This window comes from Mytilus galloprovincialis, chromosome 13, assembly GCF_965363235.1.
Source record: "Mytilus galloprovincialis chromosome 13, xbMytGall1.hap1.1, whole genome shotgun sequence".
Taxonomy (NCBI): domain Eukaryota; kingdom Metazoa; phylum Mollusca; class Bivalvia; order Mytilida; family Mytilidae; genus Mytilus; species Mytilus galloprovincialis.
Window position 1 is genome coordinate 59481553 of NC_134850.1, and position 18295 is coordinate 59499847.

General features: G+C 31.5%; 1 protein-coding gene across 6 annotated transcripts in view; it reads left to right on the plus strand.

Annotated features, from left to right (window-relative positions):
- LOC143056082 (pleckstrin homology domain-containing family G member 5-like) overlaps positions 1–18295 on the plus strand; it is a 145782-nt gene that overhangs the window by 37745 nt on the left and 89742 nt on the right. For 5 of the 6 annotated variants that reach the window (XM_076229163.1, XM_076229162.1, XM_076229164.1 and 2 more), the window contains exon 2: positions 8195–8277. In XM_076229163.1, the coding sequence (XP_076085278.1) occupies positions 8195–8277 (83 nt within the window). Of the gene's footprint in view, positions 1–556; positions 931–8194; positions 8278–18295 lie in introns of those variants that run through there. The other variant, XM_076229166.1, reaches the window with a different exon arrangement.

The window sequence follows — 18295 nt, forward strand, 5'->3', positions numbered from 1 at the left end:
TTAGGTATTACAGGTTAATCCAGATCTAAAGGATCAAATAGCATTTGTTATATTTCACCTTTATATCTCGTTAATTTCAGGTAAACTTTTTATTCATTACCTGTCAATATTTGTAATACTGTTCAATGAAGTGTAAAAAGTATGATTCGATCATGTATAAATTTATAGGACAACCCCCTCAAGGTGTCAAAGGTCTGAAATATTATGATATAAAAAAAAGAGGAAGTCGGTGTCGACAATGTTTTAAGTTTGAAATCTGTTTGTGAATAATTCTGAAGAATAGTAGAGAATTGGGATTTCAATAGCTGTTTATCTGAAACAAACACAGCGGTGATGTTGATTTTAGTATAATGAACAGAAGTCTTTGTTAACCTGATTGTGTTAGATTCATACCTGAGTTTTGTCAAATTCAACAGATTTTCCATTTATCGATTTCTTTCTTCAAACATTTGATTTATTATTATATTTTATGTGTGATGTTCAACAGATGATGGTTCTATAACTGAAACTCATCAGTCAAAAAACTCTATTTAATATAGTGAAATTTATATGAAAAAAATAATTCGAAGGAATTGGAAATTACAACAGAAAATAGTTTATAATAAATTGGAAATCAAAAGTGATGTTTCTCTTTTTGGAGTAAGAGTGATAATATTGTGAAAAGAAATACATTTTGGTAAATTTATAGATATATATTCAGTTGGAAGTTTTATGTAATTTTTTACGGAATTTTAACAAATGTGTCAGCGTGTCAGTGGGTCTTTAGTTATACTTCATCATAAAGCTTTTGATTTGGACAACATGAAGAAATTTACATTTAAATTGCATTAATTTAAGTGACATGTAACATTTTATGGAATATCGGAAGAAATTGCGTAAAAATGATAAGTTTTGTTGATGTCAGCCGCTGGTTAAATAACCACAAAAAAGGTAAGGAAACAATAGAGTAAAATATTTATTAGTGGTTGGGAGACAGCATCCAACTTATTTATTAATTGTTCTGTCCTGTGACAGACTAACTTTGTTGTACATTTGTTTGATGTGTTTGAGCTTTTGATTTTGCCATTTGATTACCGACTTTCCATTTTGAATTTTCCTCAGAGTTCAGTATTTTTGTGATTTTACTTTTTTCAATTACGTCATTGTATTTTTAGCGTAACCATTTCTATATTATTATTATATATTTGTCAAGCTGTGAAAGAAAGACCTCTTAGTTCAGATTTTGAATTTACAACTCTAGGGTTTAGTATTGGGATGGAGTGGGGTGCTATTTGAAAGATTTAGAATAATACAAATTAAACAATTTACTGCCTATTCACTATTATTCTGGGATACAAATATTGTTGATTTTGTAGGTACTCGTGAGCCACAAATTAAATGTTCATAAAGTATAAATTTTCCATAAGCTTGTATTTAGGTGTTGTCCAAACCACAGAATCAACCCGTACAGAAATTGCTAACAAAAGCACATAAGTTTCACATGTGAAGCACATGAGATGCAAGTAAGAATTGTATGCAAATCAGGTTGCTCATATGTGCAGTTTGGTAGTTCATATGTGCCCACAAAAATCTAACATAATGCTCACATGTGCAATTCAAACCTCAGGTGAGCTTTTATCATCCATGTTAGTTTTATGTTAGTTTTGTACTTTGAAAAGTTTTTCCATTCTTCTAACCATTCAAAACTAACCTACATCATTGCTCATATGAGCTTTTTCAAAATGACATGCCCAGTCATGTACTTCCTGTAAATTCAAATTCATGAAAAGCATGCAATAAATGGAGGTAGATGGATATGGAAAATGTTAAGTCCTATATTGTGCTATTTGAAGAAAGGCATTGTTGAAATCTGATAAAACCAGTGTGACTGTGGTTAATTATTTGTAAGTTATCATTTCTATTTTGAAATATATTACAATTTTAAGTCCTTTATGGGAATATATATACAAGTTGCTTCAAAATAAGTACTACATGTATAAAGATTTTTCCTTCTTAAACTTTTTGAAATACAGTACTTATTAATCAAAGACATTCATTGTGTACTAAACTTGCAAGTCCCTCTATTAGTTTTATAATGTAATGTTATGTTTTTAGTCATGATCATGATTATTGTTTAAATAAAAAAAAATAAAAAAATGATATGAAAATCATAATTAACTGACAATAATAACTCTTTAAACATGATGTATCAGTTATTTTATTTTCAACTGAATTATTTAAGATTTTCATTTAAATTGGAAAAATATTCCTTTTTTAAAGCAGCCATTTTGTTTTGGTCAACTATAATATTCACGTGTGCAACATGTGAGCAATCTAATAAAATGCACATGTGAAACAAAAGCTTATATGAGCAGTTGCACATGAGGTTTTTAACATGCAAATTAGATTAGTTTCATATGTGCAATTTTTTTGCTCACAAAATGCTCACCTAATTTGCATGTTAAAAAACTCGTGTGCAATCATGTTAGTTTCTAACGTGAGCATCTTATGTGCAACATGTTAGCACTTTTTGGTAAGGGAAATAGGCTCAAAAATAGATAAATTCATAGTAAAATACTGTTATCATATTGTAAGAGAGAAGATTCAAAATATACAGAAAGCTAACTTCTAAAATAAGCAAATAAGAAAAAGAAATTAAAAGGTATGACAAAGATTTTTGAATTGACAAATGTGAGTTCCTAGTTTTTCTGAAAGTTTAAAAATTTGGTTTATTTTTAAATTTTCCCTACTGCATCTCAATTTGACAATTTTATTTTAAACATTTTAATTTTGAGCCCAGTCATGAGGGGAGGGGATTTGGGGTAAATAAAGCCAAGCCAAACTTTAATCAAATTCCAAATACAGCTTGCATACAAAGTAACTATCAAAATGTTAAAAGAGTCAAGTTTCAAGGTCATCATCCAAAGTAACTACCAAAAAGTTAAAAGAGTCAAGTTTAAAGGTCTTCACCCAAAGTAACTACCAAAAGGTTAAAAGAGTCAAGGTTCAAGGTCCTCTTCGTAAGTAACTGCCATAAGGTTAAAAGGGTCAAGGTTCAAGGGTTTTATACAAAGGAACTACTCAAAGGTTAGATAGTCAAGGTTCAAGGTCTTCATACAAAGTAACTATCAAACTGTTTTAAAGAGTCAAGGTTCAAGGTCTTAATCCAAAGTAACTACTCAAAGGTTAAATAAGCAAGGTTTAAGGTCTTTATACAAAGTAACTTCCAAAAGGTTAAAAGAGTCAAGGTTCAAGGTCTTTATACAAAGTAACTACCAAAAGGTTAAATAGTCATGGTTCAAGGTCTTAATCCAAAGTAACTACCAAAAGGTTGAGAGAGTCAAGGTTCAAGGTCGTTATACAAAGTAACTACTCAAAGGTTAAAAGTCAAGGTTCAAGGTCTTCATCCAAAGTAACTACCAAAAGGTTAAAAAAAGGTCAAGGTTCAAGGTCTTTATACAAAGTAACTGCTCAAAGGTTAAAGAGTCAAGGTTCAATGTCTTCATACAAAGTAACTATCAAATGTTAAAAGAGTCAAGGTTCAAAGTCTTCATCCAAAGTAACTACCAAAAGGTTTAAGAGTCGAGGTTCAAGGTCTTCATACACAGTTGCAATACAAATGTTAAGAGTCAAGGTTCAAGGTCTTCATACAAAGTAACTACCAAAAGGTTAAATAGTCAAGGTTCAAGGTTGTCATACAAAGTAACTACTTAAAGGTTAAATAGTCAAGGTTCAAGGTCTCAAGGTTAGTTATCCACATTATATTTGTGAATAGTAGATTTGTTTTTGTGAGTTGCTGTCTCATTGAAAACATTTACTTTTATTCATGGTCATTGTGGACATCTTTTTCTCCAAAACTTCCATTTGCATATCATTACAGTTCAAATTATGATCATTTAATCAGTAATGAAATATATATATTACCTTGCTCAGCTTCTATATTAGATAAAGAAGAGGATTGAATTCTTATTTAAATGAATAGACTTGACCCAGATACTGTCTCACTTTTGACGAATACCTTAATTTATAACGAAGAGCATTACTTTTCTATCTAAGTTGCCAAGTTTGATTGTAAGATTTTTGAAGTAGAATAGCTTCTGATAAACCTTCTTATTTGGCATACATTTGCTTACAGTTGGAATTTTTATGGCATGCATTATTATGAGGCCCCAGTCTTGCTCTAATTTCTTTGCAATCCATACTTACAAATAATAAGATTGTTTATAAGATATGCAGCGAAAGCTAACTAGCTAGAAGAACTTATGATGAATCATTCTTATATACATGTGGAGCAGGATCTGCTTACCAGTCATATTTTGCCCTTAAAATCTTTAAAATCTTGAATACTATTAAATAATCCCAATGGTCAATGGCTATTTTTACCCATATTTTGAATTTTTGGCTTTCTTTTATTTTGAGAACTATGCAATATATATAAAGACACTGTGTCAATGAAGAGCATTATGAACATAACTGAGGAATCTAGATTAAACTTGGAGATATTAATGTGTGTCAAAGATAACTTTGGACACTTTTTGTAATAATTTAAATGTTGCTTTCATTTACCAGATGTAAGATTCAGGCTCTTAGAAGCCTCAATCTCTTCGTATTTTGTTTCTGAACTTTTTATTTTAAAAGTTTACTTTCCATTTCAATAATTGTACATGCATGTTCTTACTGTACTGGTTTGATTGTAGATAGGTTGGAATATTTATTTCAGTACAAAGGATTTAAGAACTTTATTCTCTGAAGGGTTTCATAACATTCATCTTGAACAATAATTACTTGAGAGAGTGTGATATAGTAAGTGTTGATGGCTTTATAATGGACTCGATTCACTTTTTATTGAGAAATTTAAAATAAATTTACTATTGTTAAAAATAAATTTTCCCTTTCATGGCTGTTTTTAAAGTGAGTAATGAGTTTGTTGTAATATAATGAGTGTTCAGAAGTGGTATGATATAAATTGTGCCAAATAAAGTCATTGAAATAAGATTATAGAAAATATTTACACTACAATGTTGTATTTAATAATAAATTGAAAAAGTTAAACATGTATTCTATAATAGATATTTATCCGAGAAACTGAAGAATTCTGATATTTATTTAGTGGGAATAAATGGACAATTGATGATTTAAAAAAAAATAATAAAAAATTTAAAGTTGTTTTATTTGTTACTGAATGAACTTTAATCTTTTATGAGACGTTCAAATATTTTGATATCCCACCTTTGAAAGAAAACATAAAGGAAGTATGTCTCTCCGTTTCTCTTTATTTGTCTTGTTTCAAATTTTCTGTCTTTATCTTTTTCAGTTTGTTTGTGTTTGTAAATTGGTCTGTTTTACCACCAAGCTTTTGATGTATTAAACATTAATTCAGTTGTTTTGAAAATTTGACACTATTGTAAAGACAGCTAAATGGGGATTACATTTGGAATTGAAGGTTTTTATTTTGTTATAATTGGAGTGTGCTTTCAAAAAAGTAAAACGTGTCATAAAGTTTGTATTCCAAGGAATAAATTTTGAGAAAGCTACTTGAAATGCAAAAAAAAAATGATTCAATTTTAAAAGGAATAATATCATAATATGGAAGAGGAATGTAAGTAGTTAAGACTAATAAAACTGGACTTTCATTTATAGCAACTTCTCTCAGTTTGCTTTACATCACATTAATGTAAAACAATCTATATGCCTAGCATCAGATGTTTTCTATCATTATGGGAAACAAATGGGGGGGGGGGGGGGGGGGTAAACTTGAAATTGGTGTGTATGTATGATCATGATTGACTACTAACTTCATTAATTGACTATTTAAAATATACTATAGCTTATTATATTGTAATGTTACACTACTCAGCCAGTCTGAGGTTAGATGGAAGGTTGGCACCTGTTAAAATGTTTAAAGTTTAAACCTGCTGCATTTTTGTACACCTGTCCTAAGTTAGGTTCCTGTTGTTCAGAGGCTGTCATTAGTTTGTGTGGTTCATAAGTCAGTGTTTTTTTGTTTTTACATATATTAGACTTGTATTTTCTGTTTGATTTTGTTTAAACTGTCATTGGTGTTCATACCACATCTTCTTATTTTGGCTGAAATCTTATTTATTTATGCACAAGCAATATCATGTTTGATTGACAAAGTTCTATTTTTAAAGACCAATTGAACAGTATGTAATAAAAACAAGTATATATATTGATGACATGTATGATTTAAAGCAGTAAAAAACTTTATTAAACAATCATTTATATTAAACACCCAAATAGATTATAAATTGAACATTTCCACCCATCATTAAAATGACATTTAAATATTTTTCTCTGGACTGATTTAGTCATGCTTAAATGGCAGCAAAAAATACCTAACTGTTATAAAGTTCTTAAAGTGGACAAAAATCTTATGTGGGAAAATAGTTTTTACAATGTGTTTAATGTTCCATAAACTTAATACTTAGAATTAATGTCATAATGTACTAAAGTCAGTATATATTCATTATATATTTTTGCTGATATAAGGCTTTCAAGTGATTCATGTTGGAATCAAAAAGTATTATTGTTCTACCTTATCAAAGTATAAATAAATCCCAAAATGAGAAAAATGAGTCTTTGTTCAAAAATTCAAGTAAACTTCTGTACTCCTTAACTTGAGCCAGTGTCAGACCTTGTTTTGAAAGTGATGTTTACTCTTTTTTTATCAATCTGGACTATAGTGTCAAATAAATCTATTTTTGTACTTGTGCTTAAACATTCTTAACATATCACATTTGAATATTGTGTACTTTCCTTCTAACCCCTATAAACCAAGTTTAGGAAATAGATTGGGAAATGCCCGTCTTATGTTTGGTTGTCTAAGTTATCCAATTTATGTGTCCTCTATCCAGCTTCTTTTGAGCTTTTTCAATTTCCTTAGTGGTCATGTGGTCAGTAGGCCTTGAGTGTTGTTAAATTGTAGGCTTAACTGGGTACATTTTTAACTGGTATTTGCTCTGTTTTAATGGCATTTAGTAGTAAGATAAAAATCTGCTACAGAATCTGTCTTGTGTACATATACTAAGTCACCATAAATCCTTTTTTTCAGTGCACTAACTTTTTGACAATGTTTGTATTTACCTAGTCCTGAAATATAGGTTTGAGATGACCCCTTAAGGAAAGCATTACATCATATTTAACTATGTAATGAAGTAATTTATAATAAAAACATGTAATACATATCTACAGGTCGCTCAACCAGATGTTAAAAAAACTTAACAGCCCAAGGGCAACAACTCTTGTGTTAATGATAGATAATTTCAAGCCAGAGTGATTTTGTATTATTTGATAACTACCTGTTATGCTGGCTATCTGTTAAAGTATTGTTTCAAATTTCAATCTTACAATTAAAGGGAGGAGAGCTTAAGAATTGATGATTTTATATCAAAATAAAGGGGCACCTGTTTTGAACAAGTTAAGTGTGGACAAAGGGAGATCACTGATTTTTTTATTTCATTTCATATTATTTGTAGAAGCTAGCAATTTTATGAAAATGGTATGGTCTATTATGAAAGACATTCAAACAGTTTAAGAAGTCTTTAAAAAGAAGTGATGTCTAATGTATGGCCCCTTGCAGACTATCAGAGAATTGTAATTCTAATGCAATTATTTTGTAACAATTGTTCTGATTGGATGACAGCACGCGTAAAATTCTCTATCTCCTTGTCTGTAACTAAGGAAGCCGACATTTCGGAATGTATTGACATGTTTTTTCTACAATAATAAACAAAAAACTCACTTGTTGCGCCTAAAAATCTTCTTTTTATCAAATTTTATTACATTCTGAAGCGGCACAGAAGCCAGAAAACGCCCGGTGTTTACTGTTTGACGCCGGAAGCATACATATGACGTCACGTAGTGTAGGGACAAAAGAAGATAACATCTTTTCGCGGAATTTTCTTTAATGAAGATTTTACACTGAAAGTATGATTGAAATTTAATTATGAACTTGTTTTGCATTAGAATAGAGATAACTGTATTGTATTTGAAGCTTTTCGGACGTCCATCGGTAGTTTTACCAGGTAAACTAAATTTGCGACAGTAAAACTACCGATGGATGTCCTTAAAGCTTCAAATACAATACAGTTATCTCTTAATTGATCCTTTCTGTTCCTGTAAGGAATAAATGAAAGTCTACTTTTATTTTACACTGGTGCATCACATTATTTTATTATTTACATATGTTTTGCAGGTGGGCAGTCTGATGACGAAAAGACAGGAGGCATGGCTGTGTGTCAAAATCGAGATTGCAAAGACAGGAAGTTAGGAATAAGGGTAGGTAACTCTACAGGGTTACAATATCCCTGGGGTCTACAATAAATAACATTTCATTTTGAAAAAAATGTATGCCATCAGAAGAGACCTAAGATTTACCTCAGATAGTTTATTATTTCCTAGTCAGCTATATTCCCTTTTATTTCTATTTTTACATACATAGTTATTGTATATATTAAGGAAAACTGCTATTAGACCACCTAGGTGATTTTTTTCAATACTGTAAATTAAACTGCCATTTGACACTTTGAATCTTGTAGGACTGTTTGGAACATTAACTCTCAAAAGCAGTTTTCTATTGTGACTTGCAATTAATATATCTATATCAAGATGTAGTGATAATCTACAGGCGGCATTGAAAAATGTGTCTCATCTTTTGCAAAAAACTCTACACTCAAATTTATAACAGAAATGGAACCTCTTAAGGGTCAACTAAAAGAGAATTGATATATATACAAAACTTTTACAACAAGCATACTTTAATATTTATTTCACTGAAGATATTAGGATAATTAGAGGTACCAAAGTAACATACTGTTGCACATCCATGTCTTGTTATAAAACCTATGTCATTGGCTAACTGTGCTTTGGACAATAATTTAAAATGCTAGGTATTATAATTACTAGCCACCACTAGGAGATTGTATCCAATAAAGTTTGCATGATCAGGGTCAAAATGGAAATGTTAAGGATATTTCTAGACAGTAGCAAGATCTGATATTCAATCTGCAAGGTCAAAGTCACTGTAATTGTTCATTCTTATATTTTATATGTAAAGGTGCATCTTTCTTCTTCTATTTGCATTTTATTAAGGATATCAATGATACTTGGTTTGGTTGTAGCCCTCACAAAAGTCTGTGTTATAAAGATGGTTATGATATCCTTTTGCAAGGTCAAGGTTGCAGATAACCATAATAAGTTTCATCAATAGATTTGTAGATGTCTGAGATAACAGGAATAAGATTAATACTAATTTAGTGTTATAGTCTATTTTTATGCCCCACCTACGATAGTAGAGGGGCATTATGTTTTCTGGTCTGTGCGTCCGTTCGTCCGTCTGTCTGTTCGTCCGTCCGTTCGTTCGTTCGTTCGTCCGTCTGTCCCGCTTCAGGTTAAAGTTTTTGGTCAAGGTAGTTTTTGATGAAGTTGAAGTCCAATCGACTTCAAACTTAGTATACATGTTCCCTATGATATGATCTTTCTAATTTTAATGCCAAATTAGAGGGTTTACCCCAATTTCACAGTCCACTGAACATAGAAAATGATAGTGCAAGTGGGGCATTCGTGTACTGGGGACACATTTTTGTTATTTCATGTCTTTTCAAAAACTGTTTTATAAATTTTATCTTGTATGCATCCTGTTATAAATTTTCACCTTGAATATTAATTACATTTTAATCCCGTCATCCTTTTCAATAGATTTATGTCGAGGTTATAAATCTTAACATTTTAAGATTATGTTTAAAATTTTGACAGTAACTGATTTTTTATATTTTTATTATACATTAATATTATGTAACATATTCAGAATTTTGTAAAATTTTAATAAAATTAATGAAGACTTGACACAGCTACTAAACAACAGTGGTTCTCCAATGATATATGAGGGGGGGGGGGGGGGGTAGGACCTTTATCGGGACTCCGGGATCGGGTGTTTTAAAACTCAGGATTTCGGGATTGATCCTTTCGAGATCCGGGAATTCTTTTTTTCCAATTTCGGGACCTCAGGATTTCATGTTTTTAAGCCCAGGATTTCATGATCAGGACCCCTCCTATCCCCCCTCATATATAGATCCAGTTGATCGAACACCTAAACTGTGATCTTAATTTGGTAAAATCTTTATCTGTGAATGAATTAAAGAATAATGCAGATGTTCTTTTAATGATACATTTTATACTTACTATATAAAAATATTGTAGTTGGAAGTGCGGTTACCCTAATTGAAAAATACTAATAATGCATTTCTCACTGTGTCCTTGATTTACTAATGTAGGTCTGCTTTGGACTTACTAAATGTCCTTGTCTTCCAAAACTATATGAATGTGACATTTTGCACACACCTTGTATTTTGCAAAACTATGTTGTTTATTATTACATTTGAAAAAGAATCCAGCATCCAACAAGAATTCATGTCATGGAAATCTCAGACTTCTTATGGAGAGATTTTATCTAGAACTCTCAACTTTGATAAACCTTGTTGGAGAATCAAAATCTTACCCCCAGGGGATTGACATTTCCTGAAGACAGGCCTCTTAGAAATATCCCACTTAGATACTATACATTTCCTTAGAACAAGCCTCATCAGAGATTAGTAAATATACCCTCAAGCACTTGATATTTCCTTAGGACAAGTTTCATCAGAGACTAGAAAATATAACCTCTGACACCTGACCTTCTCTTGAAAGTCTCATCAGAGATTTGAAATCATACCTGACAGTACCTAACATTTCCTTGAGGACAAGCCTTGACAGAGACTAGAAAATATAACCTCTGATACCTGACCTTTTCTTGAAAGTCTCATCAGAGATTTGAAATCATACCTGACGGTACCTAACATTTCCTTGAGGACAAGCCTTGACAGAGACTAGAAAATATAACCTCTGATACCTGACCTTCTCCAGAGATTTGAAATCATACCCTACGGTACCTAACATTTCCTTGAGGACAAGCCTCATCAGAGACTAGAAAATAAAACCTCTGACACCTGACCTTTTCTTGAAAGTCTCATCAGAGATTTGAAATCATACCCTACGGTACCTAACATTTCCTTGAGGACAAGCCTCATCAGAGATTTGTAAATATAACCTCTGACACCTGACCTTTTCTTGAAAGTCTCATCAGAGATTTGAAATCATACCCTACGGTACCTAACATTTCCTTGAGGACAAGCCTCATCAGAGATTTGTAAATATAACCTCTGACACCTGACCTTTTCTTGAAAGTCTCATCAGAGATTTGAAATCATACCTGACATTTCCTTGAGGACAAGCCTCATCAGAGACTAGAAAATATAACCTCTGACACCTGACCTTCTCTTGAAAGTCTCATCAGAGATTTGAAATCATACCTGACGGTACCTAACATTTCCTTGAGGACAAGCCTCATCAGAGACTAGAAAATAAAACCTCTGATACCTGACCTTTTCTTGAAAGTCTCATCAGGGATTTGAAATCATACCTGACGGTACCTGACATTTCCTTGAGGACAAGCCTCATCAGAAACTAGAAAATATAACCTCTGACACCTGACCTTCTCTTGAAAGTCTCATCAGGGATTTGAAATCATACCTGACGGTACCTGACATTTCCTTGAGGACAAGCCTCATCAGAGACTAGAAAATATAACCTCTGACACCTGACCTTTTCTTGAAAGTCTCATCAGAGATTTGAAATCATACCCTACGGTACCTAACATTTCCTTGAGGACAAGCCTCATCAGAGACTAGAAAATATAACCTCTGACACCTGACCTTCTCTTGAAAGTCTCATCAGAGATTTGAAATCATACCCTACAGTACCTAACATTTCCTTGAGGACAAGCCTCATCAGAGACTAGAAAATATAACCTCTGACACCTGACCTTCTCTTGAAAGTCTCATCAGGGATTTGAAATCATACCTGACGGTACCTGACATTTCCTTGAGGACAAGCCTCATCAGAAACTAGAAAATATAACCTCTGACACCTGACCTTCTCTTGAAAGTCTCATCAGGGATTTGAAATCATACCTGATGGTACCTGACATTTCCTTGAGGACAAGCCTCATCAGAGACTAGAAAATATAACCTCTGACACCTGACCTTTTCTTGAAAGTCTCATCAGAGATTTGAAATCATACCTGACGGTACCTGACATTTCCTTGAGGACAAGCCTCATCAGAGACTAGAAAATAAAACCTCTGATACCTGACCTTTTCTTGAAAGTCTCATCAGAGATTTGAAATCATAACTGACGGTACCTAACATTTCCTTGAGGACAAGCCTCATCAGAAACTAGAAAATATAACCTCTGACACCTGACCTTCTCTTGAAAGTCTCATCAGAGATTTGAAATCATACCTGACATTTCCTTGAGGACAAGCCTCATCAGAGACTAGAAAATATAACCTCTGACACCTGACCTTTTCTTGAAAGTCTCATCAGAGATTTGAAATCATACCTGACGGTACCTAACATTTCCTTGAGGACAAGCCTCATCAGAAACTAGAAAATATAACCTCTGACACCTGACCTTCTCTTGAAAGTCTCATCAGAGATTTGAAATCATACCTGACATTTCCTTGAGGACAAGCCTCGACAAAGATTTGTAAATATACCCTCGGGCACCAAACATTTCCTGAAGACAAGCCTCAACAGAGATTTGAAATCTGACCTTCAGGGTTCTGGACATTTCCTGGTCTGCACTTGTGCCTGTATTATAACCTTTATTTTATTGTAGAGACTAAAACTCATTGACAAATGATTTACAGATTATCTTGTCAGAAGATCATCAAAAATAATTACAAACACTTTAACTCACGTTTTGTTATGATTGAAATCAGAGAGGGAGATTGATATGGTCGGGGGATCAAACATTGTAAAGATGAAGATTTATTTACCGTGTCAAAAGATTTAGTCCAAAAATTGAAATTAGATGTGTTTTTTCTCCCATTTGAATATATTAAAATAAAATTTAAAGTTTTTTAAACTCAATCTTAATATATATCTTGTTCATCTTTTTTATCTTGTTCTTACAAATATGATTTATAAAGACGTTTGAAAGAAAAACCTTTTGCACCCTTCTAATGAAGTACAAAATTTGCATCTCAACATTTACATCTTTTGTTAAAATCTACATTTATTACAAAATCTGTGAGTTGAATAATGTTGACATGGATGATAACAGACTGCTGGTGCCAGAATGTTAGGGAAAAAAATATATGTAGTTAAACATCAAAAGATTAAACGTTTTTCTGTATATTTGCAATAGTGTTTAAATTTTTTCACAATTTGTTGTTGAATCAATCATAATAAAGTTTTTAAACTTTAAAAAGAATTAGTTATATAAAATTTACGGTATTTTGATCTATGTCCTAATAGGGTAATATAACAAAACCTGCTATGTTATTTATTTTTACCAGTAAAATGTTTTATTTTCTTTTGTCAATTTTACTTGAGTTATCTCCCATGATGAGAGATTGCTGGTTAAAAACAGAGCTAGAACCAACTCCAACCCAAACACCCTTTTGGATCTGCCATTGCAAACTATCAATATGTTTCAAATTTAATATAGCTTTAGTTTTTCTGTGAATTTGATTTCTACCTGGCATAGTGGGGTGGTTTTCTCTATTTACTCTTATTAAACAGAATTTAACTGACAGCCACGAAATGGAACAATTTTGTTTAATGTAGCTTTAAACCCCAATCAATCAATCAATCTGCTCACTGCAAAAAGGCATAAAATGTAAAGGTAAAACATGCAAAGGAGTAGTGTATATTAATTTTACATTTTTCTGTTTAATTTTGTGCTGAAAAAGTTCAGATGGGACTTTATTAGCTAAAAACATAGGTGAATCAGGAAAGTACAGTACATGCACTTTTATCTCTGCTGTCTTTTTTTATGACTTTAATATTTTTTTTATATCATTGAAGTGAATAAAATAGGATAGTCTCATTCCTCTCTTTATATGCATTGAAGAATTCAACAGTAAAATTACCACAGTTTCTATGTATTGTTTACATAGACAGGAGGGTGACATCATAGTCACAAACAGTTTTAATTATCTCATAAGGACAATTCTTTGTTTGACTAAGTTTACTTTGGATTACTATTAAGTAATTGGCATTGAAAGTTTCACCTTTTTGTGTAAACAAGACGATTTAGAAATTTGAATAGATTTTGTTTTCATCTTCTTTTTAAGTCTTATTTAACCACACTACCGTTTAATAACAGAGGGCTCCTATTTCTAAACAAGCAGATTTACACATTAACAAATAATCACATCAGAAGGTGAGTAATTCTACACTACTATCCAGGCTATTTTCTGGTCAGCTGGTCAATCACAGTGGACAATAGACCCCTACAGATTAAATGTCCAATTAAAATACCCATCCTGTGGGACAAATCTGTTTGGAGTGACCTTGATAGGTAGTGCTAAGATGTAGATGAATAATTTAATGTTCATAAAATTAAAAAAAAAGAGAAGAGAATATGATTTTAATTGACAATACTATATATTTACATTAGCAATCTGCAAATCTCACAGTTAGAATTAAGAATTAAGATTTTTAAAAACTTTTCACAATACTAAAAGTAGATACATGCTGTGCTTTAACACTAAAGCTAGATGCTGGTTGTGTACAAACAACAGCTATATGCATGATGTTTCAAATTCAGCTAGAAAACACTACAGCTACAACCATGTTGTGTCAAAGCACTGTAGCTAGGATCGTACTGTCAAAATATTGTAACTTAAATCAAACACTACAGTGACAAACATGATGCATCAAAACACTAGCTACAGCAATGCTAAGTCAAAACACTATATTGACATACATGAAATGTCTAAACACCAGAGTGGCAAACTTCTGTCAAACAATAGCCTCAACTATTTTGTTTCAAAAACAATAGTTTTAACTATGTTGTGTCAAAACAATAGATACAACCATGTGTCAAAGTGATGTACAAATGTACCAGTAGTTAGAACCATGCATTGTCACAGTGGCAAACATGTGTCAAAGCACAACAGTGGCATACATGACATGTCAAAATGCTGCAGCAACATACATGATATGTCATAACACTAGCTACAATCATGATGTGTCAATAAACCAAATTGGACATACATGGCGGGTCAAATAATTTAGCTATAACCATGATTTATCAAAACAACAGTAACATACTTGATTTTTCAAAACCCTTCGTCTGCACCCATGCTCTATGAAAACACCACAGTGACATATATTGTGTGTCTCAGGTACAAGCTACATACTGTTGGTTTCAAAACAGCAAAGCTGCAATATTGATGTGTCAAAATACTGCAGCTACAGACTGAATACATGTATGACTAAACAACTTGCCCATCTTCTTGCTTTTTGTAATTACTAGTTGGAAAAAACAATAAACAGTCAGTACATTTATTTATTTACGGAATCACCAACTAGATTTATTCATTTTTGTTGACTGTACCAAATTTCTTTTATTGAAAACAAAATGTATTTTCATGTATACTGACATGGCATATTGATTTATAAAAAAACATCTGTCTGTGACATGGACCAAAACATTTTTATTTACAGAGTTTAAAAAATTATCATTTTAGAGGAAATAAGAAAATTTGAGCTGTTTGAAACATGGACATTTAAATTTTTTATTCATGAAAAAAATGAAATTTAATATGCATGGCTATCAAAAAGAATTGTGTGAATGGTGTTTGAAAGAATATTTATTAAAGTTTAAATTTATGCTAATTCGATTGAAGTTTATGAAGGAACAAATTAAGGGGTGTGTAAGGTGCTTTTGATGGATATATTTTATGGTCTGTATGTTATCTTGTATTTTGAAGTTTCCATATTTATGTAGTTGTTGTAATGTTTACATGTGAGCTTTGATGTTTGGTTAAGTGCAGTACATAAATAAAAACTCAAAAAGTTAACTGTATACATTATGAGAGCAATTGATATATGTAGAAAATGGAGAAATTATAAGGACTTGTACAGTGAAATGAAACTTTTTTTTTTGTTATCTTGAACATTTTTTGTTCATGATTTACATGTGTAATAATTGGTTCAAAAGAAGTTTGTAAACATGCCTACGTGTATCTAATTTATCTGATACATGTTATATACATATAAATTGACAAATAAGTGATAGAGAAATTCTTCAAATTTTTAAGAAGATGAAGGCTTTTTTTACCTATTACAATTTTAAACAATATATGTTGGTAAAAAAAATCAAAGGTTAATCCATCTTTTAACAGATGGTATGTAATATATTCATGGCAGCTAACACTGTGGGACTTCTGTTTTAGTAAGATTAAGTAGAAAAGCTTGAATTGATACCCCCTTTTTAGGCTAAAGAAATATATTAGCAAAATTACCAGTTAAGGTTTCGTTATGAAATCTATTGAGAAACAGACAAAATGACATGTATCCAATGTTTGGAATGATTGAAGGGTCTATAAGGATACTTCATTAATAGATATTTTCCTACTTCAAGTTAGTTGTTTATATTTTAAAAATAATTATTCTTAGGTCTTGCTAGGTCAACAAGAAAATTGCAAACTTTGTTAGGTCAATGGATTACCCTTAGTACTCAAGTTTTCTCCTCCAACTCAGACTGTCACTGACACAAATGTAGGTAAAATTGGTTTTATGCAAACAAACAGACAAACAACAAACAGTTGTTACTTCAATGTTTTATATCCCTATCAAATGATTCATAATGAATAAAATATCATAACGTCTCGCCCTGCAAAATTAAATAAGAATCTAAATATAAAAATTATTATAGCAGGGTGTTGCTTCCTAAGTAGGTTTTTATAGCCTTTTTTCAATAGGTCATTTACGGGACAAATATTTAACTATAAAATTTATCATAAATTTAAACATAACATTAGCAAATTTCCGTCCATTGTTCGTCATAGTTTTGATTGTAAATATTTATCTTATATCAACAACATAAACAAATGTTTTGTTGTTGAATTAACACTTGAGAAAAAACTCAGTTCATCGGCCACCTCATTAGTTCGTAGGTAATAGGGATTATGATCAGCACGGACAATAGAAGATAGATGGAGGATTATAAATAACAATAAAGTATTTCTTCTTTCGTTATTAGGGGAAAAACAGGTTTGATTAGCCGGTTGAATCATTGAAAAGCAGCGTGAAACGGAAGGATTTTCATGCTTTGTTGTACTTTCAATGGCTCTTTTGAGCAGCTATTACTCATGTGGAACCTCTCTTGATTTATCCTATTCAATGCTTTATAAAATGTAATTGTACATTTGGATACGATTAGTGATAGGTTTATTAAAGTACAGGTGCATCATTTTTCATCAAGTTTTCGTTAGAGATGTTACCTTTTCGTTAATTTATTACCATTTAGGATTAATTGACATCGAAACAATTTGAACTGTTATTTTCGTCTAAGATGAAAATTTTCAACTAATTTTTTTCGTGGATCTTGAAATGATTTGAATGGTTTATGGATCTATTTCATTATTTATCAATGGATTTATGGAAAATAACACGAAAGATATGACATCTGTGAACGGTTTAATTATATTTTTAACAAATAGTTACGCTTTGTAACACAGAGTTGTACAGTTTATTGGATTTCAAGAATTTGTTTAAAAATGGATTACCGATTAATTTGCTTGACAAGTATGTTTGTTCAGATTTGACAGATGCGATGCATTCAATGACAATTTTTTGTGAATTTACTGTTTTAAACGAAACAACAGAGACTAATTTAAACATAATGTATCTTGTTAACAATTAATACTTCCTTTTTTTATATCCTGGTAAACATAGTGTTATATAGATTTTGTCATTCAGATGTGCGTTAATCTTCAAGTGACATAATTGAAACTCTTCTTAGATTCTTCAACTCGGATATAGATCATTACTTTCATATATAAAGCTGCTGCATAGAATTAATAGAAGCTGTAAATAATTTCGTGGAGAACACAAAAAATGCACAGCAATTTGCATTGCTGAAAAAATTGACATACTTCAAGGGACTTACATATAGTGAACCTATAAGAACTTATGTTTACATAGATCCATAGATTAGTAAAAGGATAAAATGTACAATTGTTTCAAATTCATGGACAAAAAATAACCACAGACTGAGATAAAAGGTTGGAGACTCAAACAAACAAACAAACAATTGTAGCAGGTAGTGTTGAGAGGTTTGAATACACATAGACACTGTCAAGAAATGTTTGCATTGAAAAAAAGCATTCAATTGATCAGGATCAAACGACGGAGAGATCTGTAGCTTTTTTGTTACTTGGAAATACAGGTGTTTTATCTCG